Source organism: Poecilia formosa, unplaced genomic scaffold (assembly GCF_000485575.1).
Source record: "Poecilia formosa unplaced genomic scaffold, Poecilia_formosa-5.1.2 Scaffold100, whole genome shotgun sequence".
NCBI classification, from domain to species: domain Eukaryota; kingdom Metazoa; phylum Chordata; class Actinopteri; order Cyprinodontiformes; family Poeciliidae; genus Poecilia; species Poecilia formosa.
Window position 1 is genome coordinate 215,586 of NW_006800039.1, and position 20,109 is coordinate 235,694.

General features: G+C 39.9%; 2 protein-coding genes across 8 annotated transcripts; one reads left to right on the forward strand and one right to left on the reverse strand.

The window, feature by feature from the left end:
* The first annotated feature begins 389 nt into the window (after positions 1-389).
* On the forward strand, positions 390-7,458 carry nup54 (nucleoporin 54). Of its 3 annotated transcripts, none has more exons than XM_016674766.1 (15): positions 390-500; positions 893-1,000; positions 1,481-1,561; positions 1,737-1,901; positions 2,302-2,385; positions 3,065-3,220; positions 3,449-3,675; positions 3,911-4,098; positions 4,189-4,385; positions 4,464-4,518; positions 4,635-4,728; positions 5,377-5,484; positions 5,780-5,899; positions 6,674-6,784; positions 6,953-7,458. In XM_016674766.1, the coding sequence occupies exons 1-15, from the start codon at positions 458-460 to the stop codon at positions 7,079-7,081; spliced, it is 1,866 nt and encodes a 621-aa protein (XP_016530252.1). In that variant the 5' UTR covers positions 390-457; the 3' UTR covers positions 7,082-7,458. The 3 variants fall into 3 exon arrangements, with proteins under 3 accessions (XP_016530252.1, XP_016530253.1, XP_007558942.1); XM_016674767.1 differs by having other exon boundaries at positions 1,737-1,772; XM_007558880.2 differs by lacking the exon at positions 1,737-1,901.
* Positions 7,459-8,437: 979 nt separating this feature from the next.
* On the reverse strand, positions 8,438-15,813 carry ppef2b (protein phosphatase with EF-hand domain 2b). 5 transcript variants are annotated; one of them, XM_016674764.1, is made up of 19 exons: positions 15,464-15,811; positions 15,145-15,214; positions 15,015-15,032; positions 14,895-14,903; positions 14,535-14,662; positions 13,568-13,622; positions 13,252-13,427; positions 13,012-13,126; positions 12,859-12,905; positions 12,611-12,777; positions 11,758-11,794; positions 11,518-11,667; positions 11,076-11,426; positions 10,244-10,450; positions 9,989-10,131; positions 9,489-9,595; positions 9,246-9,409; positions 9,068-9,155; positions 8,438-8,954 (listed from the first exon to the last, which is right to left on the reverse strand). In XM_016674764.1, exons 2-19 carry the CDS (start codon positions 15,194-15,196, stop codon positions 8,770-8,772), a joined length of 2,199 nt encoding a protein of 732 aa, XP_016530250.1. In that variant the 5' UTR covers positions 15,197-15,214; positions 15,464-15,811; the 3' UTR covers positions 8,438-8,769. The 5 variants fall into 5 exon arrangements, with proteins under 5 accessions (XP_016530250.1, XP_016530251.1, XP_016530247.1 ...); XM_016674765.1 differs by having other exon boundaries at positions 10,265-10,450; positions 15,464-15,810; XM_016674761.1 differs by having other exon boundaries at positions 12,611-12,905; positions 15,464-15,813.
* Positions 15,814-20,109: the final 4,296 nt, after the last annotated feature.

Consider the following 20,109-nt stretch of genomic DNA (forward strand, 5'->3'; position numbering starts at 1 on the left):
GAGATGTTCAGTGTCTCAAAGACAAACACATTATGATGAATGTCACAATGACAATTACTAACTCATAAATAAGAGATTGTAAATTGCACACAACACAACTATTACTTTTATTAAGAAATAGTTTGCAATATCTACATAACTGTCACAGGATTTTGATGACTAGTGCCAGCAGACAGTGGACTTTTCTATAAGTATATTGACATTTTATATTACTGTGTTGTCATTAAGTCGTATTAAATTACTCTCTATAATTTATTTTCATTATTATTCCCTATTTTATGTGAATTTGAGCGCTTCCGTATTCTGTTTTATTCTATTCTAGTTTGTTGTCGACTCATTTTTAAGGTAGTAGCAATCTGAATTATGACCACAAGATGGCAGTACTTCCCCACATTGTAGAGTGACTACTGGCTGAAGAACAAGGCGAAGAAGAGTGCTTGCAGTGACAGTCGTCAACATGGCGTTCAGTTTTGGCGGTGCCGCGACTAACACAGGGCCAGGTATGAGCAATATTTACTAAGGTTTTGAGTTTTTTGTTAAACTCAGGATATGTCACATGTGTGTTACGAACGCGGGTTGCCGTGAAATTAATTTAGAACATGTTCATGTAACTGATTGGCTGAACGTTGTAGCTAACTTACCGCTAACCCTCGACGTCTCTAGCAGTGCGGTAACCAAGCTAACGATAAACTCACTGGATTTTTCTTGTGGCCTTTACACATATGGCTTGGAAAAAGTATAATTTGTAGTAAATACATGTATTGACTTCTATTGCTGCTTGAGAAGGTTTAGAACCCGTCTTCATTTGCTGCGTACTAACCATGCCTCTCTTGAGTTTGTTCTCTCTTTAACACAAGGTAATTGTAACTGAACTCTATGTGTTCTTCTGAAGGGACGTCCGGGTTTTCATTTGGTCAGTTTGGTGCCAAAACCACAGCTTCAACAACGTTTGGTTTTAACCCGACAGCGACCACTACCACCGCTTCTTCAGGCTTTGGCAGTAAGTCCCCACAGCTCCTGAATTGTCTACAAAAACCTCCACACTTAATCTCATAATTAATTGGGGTTTAAGTGTGAACAAGATGGCCATCCACCATCTTGTTCACTACATATATTGTGGCAAATAGGAGTTTTTAAGGTTTTCTTCACTCCTCAATAAAGGCCTTTACACAACAACAACTGTATTTGATACTGAGATGAGAAGTACACACTGGTGGACTTTATAGCTTACTTCTAAAGCAAATTACTATTACTGGATTGTGAAGTAGAATGGCCGAATACAAAAACTTTTCAGGTTTTTCAGTTGAACAATTATACTCTGTGTTTGTCCATGACATAATCCTAATACAACACATTAAATCTTACACTCTTAACGTGATAAAATGTATAAAATTTGATATGAGTTCATGAATCTTTGTCTTATTATTTTGTATTTACATTTGTGTGTCATTTTAAACACCGACTTGTTTGAATTTGTCAGCTCTGACGGCTCCTGCTTTTGGCGCAGCCACGACTACAGCTACACCAGCCACGGGATTTAGCTTTGGTGCCTCCAACACAGGTGAGACGAAGGTCCTATTTCAAGCCTCAAATGTGTCTGTTGTTTCTTTAGATGGCCCTCCTTCTAGGCATATGGAGGTTGTTAATAATACAGAGTCATTTTGAGCTCTGGCGTTGACATTTATCTCCTTCATGTTACTCTCTCTTTCTTCGCTGCCTGCCTGCTTTGGCTGCAGGATTTGGGGGGCTTGGAGCTGGAAGCACCACGGCTGGTGGGTTCAGCTTTGGGGGTTTTGGTTTAAATGCAAATCCAGCAGCAGTCAGCTTCAGTGCAGGTTGCTTCGGTACAGCAACCACAACTGGCTCTGTTTTCAATTTTGGTAATAGCCTGGCTAGCACAGGTAGAGGACCTTTGTGATTCAGTTCATTTTGTGCCTGTCAATCATGGATTATTGTTTAGTTTTTCCACCTCAGTGCGGTGCAGTGATATATATTTTTTTTTCTTTCATCTCACTTGGTGTTTGTAAGTCACAACATTTGCATGAAAACTTTTGAGTTCTTCACCCATGCCTGTTGATGCCCATGAGGAATGTGTTTTTATGGAGGAAAAAATATAGCTGGAAATCATTTGTCAAATTCTTCTCCAATTATTGTGAAAGTTTTGTCATGATTGTTCTTCTCTGCTACCCATCAAACATGCTGTGTTTTTTTTTAAATTATTTTCTTGCTCTCTTGCTTTCCTTTCACCCTCTTTTTGTCATTCCTTTCATCTAACTTGTCCTCATTCCCGTTGCTTCACAGGTACGTTTGGTGGCTTTGGGACAGCTACAACAACTGCTGCCGCACCAGGATCCACTTTCAACTTTGCCCCCTCCAACACAACAGGTCAGTAACGGAGCTCAAAACATCCAGCTTTACATTTTCTGAAATTTAAATTTGGAATCATGGCAATGGACAGTAAATCTAAGTTGTTTCTACAACGCCTTATATTACGTGGTCACTGCAGAGTCAGTCAAAAGTAATGGAGCGGTCCCATTGAGCAGTACACCTGACTTCACTGTTCAGGCTACACGCAGACTTCATTCAGACATGATTGGGTGGTGTGATGCTGTGGGCCTGTTTCTCTTCTGAAGGCCCTGGTTAAACTGGAAGGCATCATGACCTCTTAAAGAATACAGGGAAATGTTAAATATAAACCATATAGCGTTTCAAATTTGGTCAGGGTAATGATGTAAAATATTTAGCTGTCTCTATACAAAAACGTTGCACTCGTCTTAAAATTAGAGGAGCCAATGCTCCTGTAATTGTGTATCGCTCTCTCTGAACCAGCCTTGTGAAATTATATCAGAGAAGACTATGTTGTCCATCACCAATCATTCCTAGACTCTCAATCCGATGAATTACACTAACCTGCCACTAGATGTCACCCTTTGTCTCCCAGAGCATGGGACCAAAGCCTGACTGATCTAGCGATCCTCCTGCAAAGCCAACATATTTTCTAAACACTCCCGACCTTAAAGATGGTTTTCTTGTAGGTGATCATTTTCTTAATATTGTTTTTCAGGGGGCTTGTTTGGTAACACGCAGAACAAAGGGTTTGGATTCCCATCTGCACTCGGAACTGGTACCACTACTGGAGCGACGGGCTTTGGAACTGGATTAGGAACAGCTGGCCTCGGCTTTGGAAGTTTTAACATCCAGCCGACACAACAGCAACAAGGTCAATAATAAGATAAATAGGTTTTTGAGAATATCTGTGCAAATGCAGATATTTATAGCTGCACCTTAACCGTAGCTTTTTTCAAAATGTTTGTTTTTTTGTAAGAAATAAAATGACTGTATTAGAATTTTTATTTATTTATTTTTACATGTTATTAACTAGATTGCACATAAATCTCAGCATGACTGTGTGTTTGACTCCCCTTTTCTTTTATTATTCCTGCTGCAGGAGGCTTGTTTGGCCAGCTGGCCCAGCAGCAGGGTCAAGCTCAGCCAACCCAGCTTTACCAGCAAGTGACCGCTCTGTCAGCCCCAACTCTGCTGGGAGACGAACGGGACTCCATACTTGCCAAGTGGAACCAGTTGCAGGCCTACTGGGGAACAGGGAAGGGCTACTATGTTAACAACAACCTGCCAGTGGACTTTACTCAGGAGAACCCTTTCTGCAGGTTCAAGGTAAACTAGGGATAATTGGTTCACTCATTTCTACTCCTTACTAATCAAACGCAGTTTGGAAAAATCAAAAATGTGTTTTGCAGGTTCAGATGAGTAAAAGGAAAAAGGAAATATCCAGAGGCAGAATATGTTCATGTTTTCGTGTGTTTCATTGACCATTTTTGTCTAATACTGTATTAAAAAATGTTTGCCTAGCTGCCCTAGGATCCTGTATTAATCTTTGGTCTTTTTGCAGGCAGTGGGGTATAGCTGTGTCCCAGTAAGCAAGGACGAAGATGGTTTAGTGGTGTTGGTTCTGAATAAAAAGGAACCTGACGTCCGTGCTCAGCAGCAGCAGCTGGTCGAGTCGCTGCACAAGGTTCTGGGAAGCAACCAGATTCTGACCGTCAACGTAGAGGGTGTTAAAGCTCTGCCCAACGATCAGTAAGTTTCTCTAACTTTACCTGGTTTCCTAAATCCTGAAGACTATGAAGCCACCCTGAACAATTACCTCCTGCTTCATCTGTTCTGCAGGACAGAAGTGATCATTTATTTGGTGGAGCGTTCCCCCAACGGCACCTCCAAGAGGATCCCAGCTTCCACACTCTTCACCTTCCTGGAGCAGTCCGGCATCAAGGCTCAGCTCACCCAGATTGGAGTGGTCATGTCAGTAACACGCACAGAGCTGTCCCCAGCACACCTGAAGCAGCTGCTGCAAAACGCTCCTGCAGGTAAGTGTGTGCACATATGTTTGGTCGTTTTGTTGCTAAAATCAGCTAACGGCGTTACCTCCTCTTTGCCGTCACCAGGTGTGGATCCCATCATTTGGGAACAAGCTAAGGTGGACAACCCTGACCCAGAGAAGTAAGTTGGAATGTGTTTTTATTATTTAGTTTTTTTTTTTTTTTTCTTGCTTCTATCCAAAGAGCTCATAAATGGTCCTAGGTTTCGTCCGTGAACTGCCTTCCATAAATGTTCAGGTTAATCCCCGTACCCATGGTGGGTTTCAAGGAGCTGCTCCACAGATTGCAGATCCAGGAGCAGATGACCAAGCAACACCAGACCAGAGTGGATGTAAGCAAAAATATCTCTTGCTTTTTGTTTCTACATTTAGCAAATGTTTAGAAGAAAAGGCAAGAAAATGGACAAAAAGCCACCTGGTTATCAGAAAAGGAATTCTGAGGCAGACTTCTGGTGTCAAGGCCGGTCCGCAGATGTCCAGTCAATCCTCACTGCCAGCTGCTGGTTTTCATCATGAAATATTAGAAATACCAGAGCAGTCAGCGGGAGGAAGAGTGTTTCAGAAAATGTTTCCTTATTGAAGACTTCAATTGAAAGCCTTGGATAACCTTGGGTCCTTGTGTTTGTAACTCCAGTGTGGTTTAATTTGGATGCGACTTTAGGGAAAGAACTACGAAGTTGGGTTTAGTTACAGATGATTTGGGTTTTTACTTTAGAAACCTAATTTGAAGCGGAAAAACATTCAGAAAGCACCTGCATAGACAGGATTAGAACATGAGAACTTTTATTGCCAAATTTTGGGAGTTTTCCATAACAAACAAGAGTTTTTCTATTTCTCGTTATTGCACAAGCCGAAAGGAGTGAAGGCCAAAATGGGGGATGGATGCAGGGAGGTGGTAAAGTCTAAAGGTAAAAAAAAAAAAAAAAAAAAACATCTAATGAGACATCTTTGTTTGCTGCCTTTTGTGCACTTACTTTCAGATAATCTCCAACGACATCAGTGAGCTGCAGAAGAACCAGGCGACAACTGTAGCCAAGATCGCTCAATACAAGAGGAAGCTGATGGATCTGTCTCACAGAGTGCTGCAGGTAGCTTCTGCATTCAGTTTAACTAAAAGATGAATGCGTTTCATTTGTCTCATTAACAAAAACATAAAACTGCCAATGACACAGACGCAACTTTTAAGCAGCCCCTCTCCCCCCACTTTACTGACCCCATATTCTGTCAGGGAGATTTCAGATCCCTTCTTTCTCCCACAAGTAGCAAAAACCGCATCGATCAGCATGTGTAAATTACATCAAGTTGGAATGTCCTGGCGCCGTCCGCTTCTCTCCCGGCTCTATAAATTCAACTTCAATAATTCTGGCATATTTTTCCTGGAAGGTACTGATAAAGCAGGAGATTCAGAGAAAAAGTGGCTACGCCATCCAAGTGGATGAGGAGCATCTGAGGGTGCAGCTGGACACCATTCAGTCAGAACTCAATGCACCCACACAGTTCAAGGCAAGTGTGTCCTGTCCAATAAGAAGCCTTTTATTTTTCCTTATTTTTTAAGGTGTTTCATTTTAAGTAGACTTATAATATTGTCACATTTGTAGGTTTTACAATTTGAATACATAAGTATTGGTCTGAAACGATTAATCGTGATTAATCAATTATGGTCAGCTAATGTATTGATTGATGAGTCTTTAACTGAAGCATACAGACTCATGAAAAGGCCAGTTGCTGAAAGAACGACACCGTCAGAACAGTAATTATGCCCAAACTGCACAAAAATATATACATTTTGCGTCTAAGATAAATAAAAAAAATGTAAGTATGTTCTACCCAGAACTCTGAAAGTGTCATAGATTTAGATTCTCCTGGTCCAAATCCTGTAAAAACCAAATTCTCCTATGGAGCATATTTTGCATCTAATTATTAATTGGTTTATGCTAATGATCAAGTGTTCACTAAAGGAATGCTTTTTTGTTGCACTTTGGGCATTAAGCTATATGTTTTCTTATTTAATAAAAGGAATGGGATTACTTATTTGTATCTCTTTAATGTATTTTTAATATTCTATAACATCTTAAGTGAAAATCTGAAACAGCTCATTTCTTTTTACCTCATTAATTATCTGAATAATCAATAGAATAATATTGTTAGTTCCAGCCTTACAACCGTGAATCGAAAGCAGTGTGTTAGTCTTTCTTACTCAGGGATCAAACTCCTGATGTAATTTATACACACGTTTTACTCCATGTGTAATTTGTGTTTGTTTTTAATCCTATCCAGGGTCGGTTGAATGAGCTGATGTCTCAAATTCGAATGCAGAACCACTTTGGAGCCGTGAGATCCGAAGAGCGCTACAACGTCGACGCAGACCTCCTCCGAGAAATCAAACAAGTAGGATATCTTTTTGCCCGTTTATAAATCTAAGGCTTTTATTTATCAGATTGGTTACTCAGAAATATATTTTTGACTGTTTTACACCGACTGCATAATATGAGATGTTTGTTTTTTGTTTTGTTTTTTTCCTAACTGAAACACTCTCATCTTACCTCACACTTCCAGCACTTAAAGCAGCAACAAGAAGGTTTAAGTCACCTGATCAGCGTCATCAAAGACGACTTGGAGGACATCAAACTCATAGAACATGGACTAAGCGACGGCGGCCACATGAGAGGGGGCATCCTGAGCTGAGGACACCTGTCCACCCTCAACTTGTGTTCAGACCCTCTGTCAGGCTGAAAAGGGACACTTCTCAACCCAGATCAACCTTCACCACAGAAGGATATTAAAATCTCATGTTTTTTTGCAGGTGTGATAATTGAGTGTTTGGATGAGTGGTCATTCTCTGCTGTCTGGGCCGATTTAAACAGCTTAAAGAAGACTCAACAGTGTCTAATAAAAGCAGGCTTCCCTCATGTTAAATCAGATTATGGATGTGGGGCTGTGAACGCATCTAGCAAGTAAGCTGTGGGAGTACACAGCATGATTCAAAACTATGTAAATACATATTTGTATTTCTTTTTTTTATGCTAGTAGAATATTAATAAATCTTTGGATTTAAACAATTACATCTCCTTTTAATACGAAGCTATTTGTTTTGTTTTATTTTTTGTGGTGGAGACATTTCCAGGCTGCTTTCGTTTCTTGTATTGTTTGCATTTATTGATTTGCGTCGTTATTGTAATAATGTGGGTTCATTTCTTGTTTACCTCTCTAGATTAGTGCTTTCCTACATCTCATCAAAGCAGGGCTTCACTTGATAGGTTTATGTCCTGGATTTGCATCCGCTACTGGAATGAAAAGGCTGATTGGCAGTTGAACTTATTAGGCTCCTCCAAACCGATTACATCCCCTCATGCAACAGGGTCACCCACATGCTAAGGGTCTGTAATTTATCCAGCGCACACGAAGATGTAAACATGTTGTCAGATGTGCAGTAGAAGCAACACGTAACCGTAGAATGCCTTCAGTGGTTTATAAATAGAAAAGAAAAAAAAAATACAGAAACAGATTAATAGCAACTACCTCTACAGACAAAATAACTCTTAGAAAACATTTCAAAACAAAAAGGTCTAGTCAATGAAAATTAGACATGAGGAAGGTGAATCTTTTTTCTTTTTTTTTAAACCTTACAAATGGGATGTTTGATATTCCAATAGAAAGTCAGTTCTGGTCTTCAAGGGTAAGAATTCTGGATGTTTTATATGAATATTTAGCAGGTTATCCTGAAACGGTCTTCCAAGGCTTGTGGAGAAGAAACGGGCCCACAGCATCACAGATCCTCCACTGTGTTTAATGGGTCAGAGGTGCTTTTCCTCTTTGTTTTTCTGAACTGTATGCAGATCATTTTAGGTGAGCAGCTATTGTCAACGTTTCCTGACTTACTGGTGTTGTTTTGTCTTTCCCATTTTGAGGAGTGACTGAGATAAGTGGGTCTCTGTCTGTTGTCGAATGAACAACTTGGAAAAACGTAAATGATTTTGAACAACTGCAGGCTTAGTTATAAGCTTTAAGTCATATTAGGCATCAATTTGGCACCCATATATACAATGGTTGATCAGAGAATGTCTTTATTTTCTTTCACCAACTAAATAGGCAATGTTTAAGTACAAAATTGTAGAAAATCACGGTAGAACTCCACTATGTAGGAAACACCTACGGTACAGATGGAGAAATAACGCACCCAGATAACCTACCCATTAGAAAATATGGGTCCAGATGATTTAACTAAGCCAACACTGTAAAACGTCCATTTTATTTACCCAGCACATTTAAAAACAACTAACAAGGCGTTTGGCCTGATCTTCAGACTGTTTGGTTTGGTGGTTTTCAAACAAAAAAAAAGAATCATCTAACCTATTACTCCCAACTTCTCTCCATCAGGCGTGTGTGGAGAGGTCGACCAGGCGAAAGGCCTCCATGAACTCATTGATGTCGATGCTGCCGTCCTTGTTGAAGTCCATGCTCTGGGCCAGGTCAGTGATGGCCTTATCACTGATTTCCATTTTAAGATGAGAGCTCAGGAGCTTCCAAGTCTGACGAAACTCCTCGAAAGAGATCAAACCTATAAGAACGGGAAGAGCTGTACCCTTTAGCCATTGTTGTGATCGGACTGGTGTCTCGTTGATTTGCATAAGTTTAACAGGAGGGAATTCCAACCACTAGCAGCTAGCTCACCTGAGTGATCCGTGTCTATGATGCGGAAGATGGTCTCCAGGTTGGAGTGGTTTTTGTACATCGTCTCCATGATGCTGGTGTCCGACACCTGCCAGGAGTTTGAAATTACTTTCTCATGTTTCAAGTAGTCGTGAGAACAGAGCGAGCAGCGAGCGGAAGATGTTTTTGAAGCAGACACCTCTGGTTTGGGCTCAGTGATGGAGAGCTCTCGTATCCACTGCTGGTAGTCCACCATGCCGTGCTGGGCCCTGTTGATGAGCTGCGGGCGCAGCACCCTCCAAGGCAAACCCAGCTTCAGCACTCTCTCCGTAGCTGTCGCCCAGTGGCGTAGAGAAATCACCCCTGAAATAAATAAGAGATGCTTTTCGGGACACTGCCACATTAACGGGTATTAAGATCGATGGTTCTGCTGCTTCTGTACCGGTGTTGTTTGGGTCAAACTCCTGGAAGGCACCGACGAGATCCGACTTGTGTACAAACAGCTGCTGCCTTAGCGCTCGCAGGGCTGATCTCTCTGTCCAGCCAACGCTGGTGGAAAAACCATCAAAATACTTTTTCAGTTCACAAATAGGAGTAAAAGACTTAAGAAACATAATTTTCTTGGAAAAAAAAAACAAAAAAACTTTGTTTTAGTTAATTGAATTTCCTTTGGCTATTTGCTTGAATCTACAAATCTGTTTAGTAAAATTCTAATTCATTAAATAATAATAAAAAAAGAATCCTTAATGCTGAACATAAAATTGAAATTTCAACACAAAATATTTTTTTACTGTACCAAAAGTATAAAATATGATCTACTTCTCTCATTCACTGTTAAAATAAATTGATTTTGTGCTTTTGTGCTGCTTAATAAGTCCTGATATTCATGAATTTGAGCCTGATTGGTGTTCTCTAGTTGGATTATTTGCTAAAGCTGTTGACCTTTGTCTCAGGGTCAGCTCCCTGCATGTCCTGCTGGCTTGGTACTGAATGAAATGAGGGACCAGATCGTGACCCATTCTGATGTAGGCTCCTCTGTTGCTGCCCACCTCGTAATAATTAGAGGCTGAAAATATGGTCAGCACCTGTCGTAACAACGGAGGGGAGGGAGGGGGGAGGAAACACTCTGAGCTTCTTGTTTTTCCCTCCAGAACTTGAGTTTTTGCTTTTTTTATTTTTTTTTTTTATTATTTTTACCGTGTTTCTTTCTGTGCTCACCCTGCGATTGTGGCAGAACTCGTAGCCGTCCTGTTTGCACTCGTGGGAGCGGATGAGAAGCTGAAGGTTGTGTTTTCCCAGCACCTCCTCAGTCACATCTGGCCCCCAGTAGCAGCCTCCGCCTCGTACCTCGTTGGAAATGCAGCCATTTTGAGGCATCGGGTCGTTCCATAGGAGGTTCACTATCTGAGCGCATACATCACTTGTTAAATAAAAACACATTCGCATAAAAAAATAACATTAAAAAAAATAGGACACTGATTAATGGACATATGGGTCTTTTTAAAATCGTTTTTAAAAATGGCACAAAAATGTCTGTATAATGTAATCAATTCAAGGAATAAAATATGATCTGAAGTGCACACAGTGAAAACATCAACGCTCAGCATTTTGAAGCAGCATTTAGTCTGGTGCATGCCTGAGTGTTGAAGTCAGAATGACTTGCAGGAGTCATGGGACCTTTAGACAGGAGATTGTAAAACATTAAAGAGGTCTGAAAATAATTTGAAGTCAGCCACTCCACCGCACGGAAAATAATAACGTGCCCTGCTGGTTAGGCTCCCAGAATCACAATATCAGGGCAAAATGGAAAAAAATATATATTAAACACAATGAGCACTTAAAAAATACAACAAAAGAATTAAATGATAGAGAAAACATTTCAATTATTGAGAGGTTAAATACACACTACCCTCTACTATGGTGGACGCTATGTTGCAAAAACAAAAACTGTTTTCTTGACGTTCAAGCACTAAGATCCGTCTTATCCCTTCCCTTGTTATAAGAGAATTGTTGTACATGTCTGTCTTACTTGTTTCCACTCGTGCCCGTGTGTTTCTGTGGGTTCTCCAAACTCCGGGTCCGAGTCAGAGTCCAACGTCTTCACTTCTCTGTAGGTCTGATCGAACCCAGCCAGCCTGCGCCTCTCCTTCAGCTCGTCCTCCACCGAGCAGTTCAGCTGGGCGCCGCCGGTGGGCAGGTTGTGGAGGGAGCGACGCGGGATGTTGTTCCTCTGACCCGGGGCCGAGGTGTTGGTCAGCGAGCGCACCCGGCGGCGGCGGCCTTCTGCTGGTCCGGACGCGTCTTCGTCCTTGCCGCTCCCTGCTTTGTTGCCGTTGAGCGTGGGACGGATCGCTTTAGGAGGCCGTAGGACCGACACGTACTGCGCAGTCACAGGTTCAACAGTTTCAGCTTTCCTGGGTTTGTGTCGTACAAAACACTCTAATCTGACTTGAACTGGAAGCTTCTCTCACTCTGTGTCTGTCCATCCTGGCGACCATGTCGAGGTCTGTTGAGTCAGAGATCCCTCCATGTACAACCAGGACCTTATGGTTGATCACTGTGGCCAGAGGGAGCCAGCTGAAGATCTTTTGGAGCAGCTTTAGGATCTTCTTTCCGTGCACCTGAAAGTCAATTCAACTATACGGGAAGATCTGCTCTAAAATCCACGGTTTCATCATGCTGCTATTGGCTGTGTCAATTTGCGTACTCACTCTGTATTTTCCCAAGACCTCCTTGGTGAAACCATATCTGAAGAAAACACGTAAATAAAACCACACAAGGATTATCAACGTTAGTCTAGTGCAAATTATATATGCAACGTGTTCATTTGAAATTTTTAAAGGAGGTGAGAAATGAAAGTGTGGGGCTGCAAGCAGCAACTCCACGACAATGTCAGCAGCTTTCCTATAGTCATTGCTGAAGAACAGCATCCCCACAACAGGATGCTGTCTCTACCATGTTTTACGTGTGCTCAGGTAAACAGGGTTTTTGAAAAATATTCAATTTGTACCACATTAATCTTAACCAGAGCACCATCTTCCTCCTGTTTCCTTTGTCCCCTATGTGACGTGTGTCAACCTGAAAACAGGACTTGCCATTTCTCAACCATGCCTGTCCTCTTGCCACTCCTCTACAAAAGGCTATTTTTGGATCAGGGCTTGAACAATTCTTTTTATAAAATATACAAATATCAGAATATTGCTTTATAACACAACCTGGCTTTAAATTTCTTCGCAACTTGTACCTGATTTGTCTTCAGTGTTTCTTCACTAGAAAACCTCTGACCGCCTCCACAGGACATCTGTATTAAGTGAACTCAGTTTTTAGATTTTATTTTTGCGTGTCAGAGTAAAGGGGGCACTTTTCAGACTTTTATTTGTAAAAAAAAAAAAAAATAAATAAATAAATTTAAAAAAATAAAATTCTGAATTATTTTTCTCCTACTCCACCAGTGTCTGCAGCGTCGTAGAATATATTGATGTTTATGCTTGTAATGTGACAAAATGTTATAAGTTTAAGCAACGTGCAGGTAGTGGGAATGTAAAGGTAAAGTGAAGATTTCACCTCAAGTTAACAATGTGATCTTCATGGTTCCCTCTGTTCAGATGCACTTCATTGGGGTAAACAAGCAGGAACCCAAACAGGATGAGCAGAATCTCTAAAGAATTCTTGCCACGATCCACAAAGTCTCCATTGAAGACATAAGGTTTCTCACATGAGGGTAAACCATTCTGATAAAAAAAAAAATAAAGAAAGAAATTAAGATGGACATCCTGACTGAAGATATGAGGGTCTGCAATATGTTTTGATACCTTATAGAATATCAATAGCAGATCTTCAAGCTGCCCATGCAAATCCCCTGAGAACAACAACAAACAAAAAAACATTTGTAGTAAACAGAATGTTACTTAGGCAGTAAAATAAAACGTTAGTGGAAGATCCTAGAAAGAGCCGCTTCGGTGTACCACATATCGTAATCTCCTTAGTGTGGCAGACCGACACATGATTGATGTTAGGAAGGATCCTTAGAAGTCTCCAAGTTTCTCCAAGGATCTGCAGAACATAACGAGCGTGGAGCTGCTACTGGGAGAAAAACATGTATGAATTATCCAAGAAAACCTTGCAAACACCTACTTTTATCTTTTCTCATTTGGGCTTTTTTTCCCCATCTATTATCTTAGATCTTCGTGAACCAATGCACCTACTTGTTTCAGCTTGAAAGCTTCCATTAGCTTGGACACCCCACAGAACGTCATGGGGAAAGCCAGGTGGGGGCCGCAGTAGCTGTCCGGTACCTCTATGTCTTTGTAGCAGAAATATCTTTCCCAGTCTGCGTCACGGCAGACCTCATTCTCACGAAAGATGTGAGATATTAGGTTTCCTTCATTAAACACAGAGAGGAAGTCAAAAGGAAGCGGATCAATATGAAAGTGAGTCTAAATCTTGGAACAACGAGCAGATTGTTGGTCAATTAAAGATATAGCACAGGAGGGCTAAAGTGTTTATAGATGATGGTCTTACTTTCGCTGCTGGCTGGGGTGAAATGGTCCATCAAGAAGCCAAAGAAATGGTACAGCTGTGAGAGGAATCACAGTTTTAAATGTTTTAATGAAGAAAATGCCAAAGTTCAGCGTTTATTTGCATGAAGATGGCTCTAAACTTAAACTCACTCATTGTAATGTGCAGTTCACTAACATTAAGGCAACCAATCGTACAAAGAGCATGAACTTGTTTACAGAACACATGATGCATACAAAGAAACAGTTAAATGCACTTATTATTGTTTTGTTTCCTTACACTTTCACAGCAGATCCTGAAGTAAACTGCTGCTTGGGTTCTCCAAACCAGCAGGGGGCTCCAAAGAGTGCTGTAGTTCTTACTCACAGCAGACATCCCAAATTGTTTTTTTTTTAATCAAGTCTGAATCTTTTTATTTATTTATTTATTTTATTCATCTGGCCATAACTCCTTCTTCCATGTGTCATCCATGTGGTTCATTGCAAACTCCAAAAATTAAACTTTTTTATGACTTTCCTTCAGCACTGCCATTCTATTTTGCTATTTCTTTGCAATGAAGTTCAGATCTGTAGAGTGTATAAATTACAGTTACCATCACAGATTCTCCAATCTAGGTCTGAGGATCGCTGCACCCGCTCAAGAGTAACTATGGGCATTTTGGCTACTTCTCCAATTAATGCTCTCCTTCCCCAGCCCGTTAGCTTTGCTGGGAAGCCATATTTTAATTGGCTTGTGGTGGAGACGTTCCCCTTCCATTTTGAGAGGATGTATTGAACGGGCCGCACTTTTCAGATTATAGCTACACATTTATACGCCACTTTGTGTTTTCCTATGACATGACATTTTGACAACACACATTCAATTTGTGGTTGTACGGCGACCAAAGTTTACGGGGTTTGTTTTCTTGCAAGGTGCTTTTTAAATATTTGTACTGAGGCTAATGTTTTCTGTGCAAAACATTTGACCTCACCTTTATTTGATCTTGCTCGCCTGCATATTCAATAGACTGGAAGATGTTCCACGTGCACCTGCGTCTCATTTCCAGCCTGGCAACATACTGTCGATACCAACGCTGGATCAGCAAAGCTGCTCTAATTGCTGAGAAACAGCAGAAGGGGACATCAGGAACGTGTCTAAGTGGCATTGTTTCACTGAAATTCAGCCAAGGGGACGTTCTTCAGCTAGTTGTTTAGGACATCTAAGCTGTTAGGCTTCAGCAGAAAGTTCTTAAACGTAACAAAACACCTGCAAGAGCCAACAAGTGTTTTCTCTCTGTGTGTTAGGAGTACCAATTCAAAGTAAATATCATTCTGGAAAGGAAACGACCTACCCGTAGCAGCTATTCCGAGTGCATGAAATTTGGAATAAGATTACAGCAATTAAACACAAAATGAGAAGTCTGAGTACAGATTTTATTAATTAAGGTTTTGACGAAGGTAAATAACATTACCTGGAACAGAAATGCTCACTGAAAATGACCACAAAAAAAAAAAAAACTAAATTATTGAGGTTCAGAAATAAAAGAGAGGACTTGTTTAAAGTTGTGTTCAATTAAAAGACTAAAGAAAAGAACTTTGCACCTCTGTCACATTTGTTCGGCTGGATTCTGGATTTTCCCATGCCGCATCCCATGATCCTTTGCTGCTTTCCCTGTCAGAAAGATCAAGTCTGAGATATGTGACCTTGGGTTTTGCAACCTCAACTATTCAGCAATAAATTATCTACACACAAAGTAGCACACTCCTCTACCATTTCCAACTCATTAAACAGATGCTGAATGAAACCTCTAAACAATGTAAGGACCAAAGATAAAATTATTATTTCAGTGCATTCAATGGACATATTGTTTCTCTTTTTTTTTGGCTTAAAACAGCCAATATGACTTAAAAAAAAACTCACCTATAGGAGTCACCCGTCTTTCATTACCTCCTCTGACTTCCTCAGCTTGCAGATATGTCCATTTTGTTAAAAAAAAAAAAAAAAAAACTCCTGGGCTGCAATGATACAGCTATGAAAAAAACAAAGATTAAAATATGTTATCTCATTTTTCCCTTCCTCTGCAGGTTTGGTGCCTGTAATATTGTAACTCTTCTCAGCTACACATCCATGCATCAGTCAAAGCCCCGGGGCAAATCAGAGCCAGGTGTCTCGAACAGGCTACTGTAATCACTCACTCACTCACAATGAGATGCAGATGGATTAGGATTAAACTTTACTACAGCTCACATCCACCCTGAACAAACAGACAAAGGGCTCCGCTAAAGGGCAGCAAGCTCTTCAAAAGGCTGAGTTATTGTTGTGACTCACTGGACAAATCTGGGCACTGATCCCTGACTTGTCTGATACGTAAATAAAAATACTATCCACATGTGTTTCACCAGAAAATTTTTTTGCCTTTTGTTATTAAATTATCTAAATGTGTCTTGAAGTGTAAAGTTTTTATAAATACCCTTAGTTTTTTTTTTTTTTTTTCCAATTTAATTATAAATCTCCCACACTCCCCTGATCTTTTCTGCACTTCAAGCTTCATTGAATGCACCGATGAATACTCCCCTCACTGGGAATGTGTTGGAATTGCATTTTGGAATCATCCGCTGCTGGATCTGTGAAAATATTTTCTCTCTCTAAGTCACTCGTCAGACCCATAAAGGCTCTGTGTGATCCCGGACGCCGGCAGCTGGCCGTGCTGCGACTCCCCGCTACAACAATGGTTCTGTGGGAGGCGTCTGGCCTTCAAGGACTTGGTTTATTCACGGAAGGCTTCAAAAGGCCAAAGGTGCGCTATCCCACAGAGACGTGCACGTGTCTGTTTGTGTGTGGGCAGTCTGGTGTATTGTGTGGGTGGTTTGTTTTCCTTATACGGTCAAAAAAAAAATAAATAGGAAAGAAAATCAAGTCAACCAAAAAAGTTTTCAAATGTAGCAAATTTAAAAACAGCCTCCATATAAAAATATGTGCACTGGCCTGCAAAAGTATTTATTTATTTATTTATTTATTTATTTGTTTGTCACATTTTTAATACATTGCAACAGCAAACAGTTTATTTTATTTGGATTTTATGTAATATGCAACACAAAGCAGAGCAACAATTGTAAAGTAAAGGGAAAATGGTGAATTGTTTTAAATATATTTCACAAATTAAAACTGTGGGGTGCCTTTGTCTTGAACCCACTCTAATATGATGCCCCTAAAGAAATATCCAGTGCAATTCATTTTCTTCAGAGCTTGCCTAATTAAATGCAGTTGTGCATAATTCATTGACATTATAGCTAAAGTTCTTTAGCTGAAGGCTTCAGGGCTTTGTTAGTGGATATGAGTGAACAGCTAGTCTTGTGAACAGAGCAAACAAACAGGTCAGGGATAAAGTTGTAATAAAACAACATCTCAAGCACTGAACGCCTCATAGAACTCTGTTCAATCTGTCGTTTTAAAATGACAACACATACGGCACAATTGAAAACCTTCCCAGACCGAGGGCGTCCGTCCACCGGGCAAGGAGAGCTGAGAAGAATCAAAGATTCCCGTTGTAACTCTGGCTCCAGAGATCCACTTCTCAGGTGGGAAATATGTTGACAGGATAGTTATTTGTGGATTCCACAAATCTGGCTGATAAGGGAGATTATTGGAAAGAAGGCCATGAAAAGTCCCTGTGTGAACTTTGTTTACTGCAGAGCACTGACAACACCTGGACTGAGCGGTCAAGCCAGATTGAATTTTTTGGCCTATGTACAGGTTTGTGGGTCATATTAACAGTACGATTTGAAAAGAAAACCCTTTAAGGTGGTTTCTCAACATAACTTTTCACTCTTTGTTTTTTTATTTTTTTTTTTATTTGATGTAATATTCTAAACTTCAGTGTTGTGTTTTTGCGAGTTGGAAGCAGAAGATCATCCTCATTAAGAGAAATAAAGGTTTTAAAACATGTCTTTGCGTAATTAATCTAAAACAAACAAGCTGTTCAATAACATTCTGATTTATTGGTGCAATGATTGACCCATAAGAAAAGCTGCTCATCACTCTAAACACTTCATCTTCATCCGTCAGGATGCACAGCACAAACTGGTCTGAGTCGTTGAGAAGATGGAATAGGCCAATCCCGGAAGAAAACATGTTACAGGCTGCAAAAGCCGTACAAGCTGAGCTGCAATGGAATGGATTACAAACATAGTCATGTGTTAGAAAGGGTCACTCAGTTCAGGCCCAAAAACCAGAGGAGAGTCCGTTTGAACACTGCTGCTCACAGGATTTCTCCGTGCAGCCTGAGCTTTATCTTTTCTGCCAAGAAGGATGGGAAAAATGTATTTCTCCGAATGTGTAGCGCTGATAGAGATGTAGCTGGAAACACTTGTAGCACAAGTGGGTTGTACAAAGTACTAACTCAGGGTGTCTGAATAGAAATTCACACCATTGTTTTTTTTTTGTTTTTTGTTTTAGTTGTTGCAAAAATAAAAAATAAAAAAATACATATGCTGTATAATTTTCTTTCTTCTTCACAGCTGTGCATAACTTTTCTTTGGTATATCATACAATTGATTAGGTAATTTCTGGTTGCAGCATGACAGGATGTGAAAAAAGTTTGAAACAGCACTGGCCATATCAAAGATACTAAAAACATACTACACATTTTTCATACTGTGTGAAGATTTGAATTGAAATGTAGCAGCCATGGGCCATTACCTTTAATAATCACCATTATGTTTTGTCAGAAGGCTTACTGCAGAATTTTGAACATCTTTCAGGCGCCAAAGTGACTACAGGTCAAGACCAGGTTACAAATATCTACAGTAATCAGAACAAGATGTAATTAAGGCATGACTTACTGCCTTAAAGTCTTACAATGGAATGTGGGTCTTAACCTTAAAGCATTGTGGAAAAAAACTTAGCTTGACAACTGAGCTAATTTGTCACCCAAATATTGCTCCAAGGTTCCTTGCAAGAATAATTGCATGGGCTAATAGTATATCTATGTTTGTTTACATGGTTGGACTGTTAAAGCAAAAATCTGTTTTGTTAAGGTAATGGTGTTTATGTGCATTGATATCTGAACATGCATTCTAAAACAATCCAAAAAAGTCTGAGTAGATGCATCTTTGTTAGCTGGAAAAAGCAAATAAAGTCTAAATAAACCAGTACAACAACAGAAGGTGATCTTATGCTTTTTCAAAAATGCCCTTTGAAGAATATATAATGAGAAAAGTCCTGATATGGAGCCTTGAAGTACCCCATGGCTAAGAGAAGACTCCAAATAATAGCTTAATGTGTAACAAAATGCAGCTTTTCACTATTACTTTTTCAAAATAAACTCCAATTATAAATCATTTACATAAAACAGACGACTCATTATTCAGTTTGTGTCAAAGCTTAGGATTTTTAAATTTTATTGATCCATTAAAAAAAAAAAAAAAAATCGTTGCGACAAACAACTTGCACTTAAACCACACACAAACCACCCCCTGTGCCCACAGACAAATAAATTCAATGCATCAAGGTCCCGGCTGGAATATATAACCGCATGGACGAGTTCAGAACATGCATAACTATTGCAGGAGCCTGTTCCCATTTATTATATGTAGAATCACTTTTCAACCTTAGGGGATTCTCATCCTGTCACAGTTTAAGGAGGACATCTCAACATAGGGGAACATTGGAGTTATGCAAGTGAAAAATAAAATAAACTTTAATTACTACCTTTCAAGAGCTGAACGAAAGATGCTGCAGGGTAGGAACTAGGGAGGCATAGATCTGGCAGGAAGTAAAGCATCGGGTTTCCTTGACATATTTTTCATTAAAAATGCTGTTGCAAAACATGTTTTTGAGTCTGTGCAAAATACACTAACAGCCATAGCTTGAGCAAATAAAAGGAGAAACTATTTTGGAAGAGAAAAATAACTTCAGTACTTGCAAAACAAATAGTAAATACCTATTTGTAGTATTGTTCATTTGCCATGAACTATATAGATTACATCAGATGCTACTGGAGATATGTTTCGCAAATTATGATGTATGCAAAACAGAGCTCTGCATACAACACTGAAGTGTGATTACAGGACTATTATCACTCTATGCACAAGAATTATACAATGTGCAGGGGCATTGTATAATTATAGGTTAATGTGTTTGTATGTGTACAGATGCATCTCATACACATGTATGTGTGTCTATTTGTAAATCTATGTTTGAAACGTGATGTGTATTACAGAATGTAGAAAATAATGATTGCACTTTGTCGAGCAAATGGAAAGTATAAACATCTCTGTTTATGTTTTGTTCAAGGTAAATGTATGCACTTTTTCTTTTATGTAAATATAATTCTGTTGGACCCCAGTAAGAATAGCTGTAGCTCTACTGCTGCTGATGGAAATCTTAAGAAACAAACATCACGTGCTAGCAGTCATACTATCATGACAGATAGTTATGCCAATGCTGGGAGAAGTTCAGACCTGCAGATAATGGGACATATTGATAGCTGTGACTGAGACCTCAGCAGGATTGTTGAGACTTGTCGAGCCTCTCATGCAGAACCACAACAAATATTTTTAGCTTTG

Coding starts and splice junctions, on each gene's coding strand:
- nup54 (XM_016674766.1), top strand. CDS start 458: ATGGCGTTCAGTTTTGGCGGTGCCGCGACTAACACAGGGCCAG. Junction 501..892: donor CGCGACTAACACAGGGCCAG/GTATGAGCAATA, acceptor GTTCTTCTGAAG/GGACGTCCGGGTTTTCATTT. Junction 3,676..3,910: donor ACCCTTTCTGCAGGTTCAAG/GTAAACTAGGGA, acceptor GTCTTTTTGCAG/GCAGTGGGGTATAGCTGTGT.
- ppef2b (XM_016674761.1), bottom strand. CDS start 15,196: ATGGGATGCGGCATGGGAAAATCCAGAATCCAGCCGAACAAATGTGAC. Junction 10,451..11,075: donor ACGGGCACGAGTGGAAACAA/GTAAGACAGACA, acceptor GTATGCGCTCAG/ATAGTGAACCTCCTATGGAA. Junction 8,955..9,067: donor CATAGACACGGATCACTCAG/GTGAGCTAGCTG, acceptor CCGTTCTTATAG/GTTTGATCTCTTTCGAGGAG.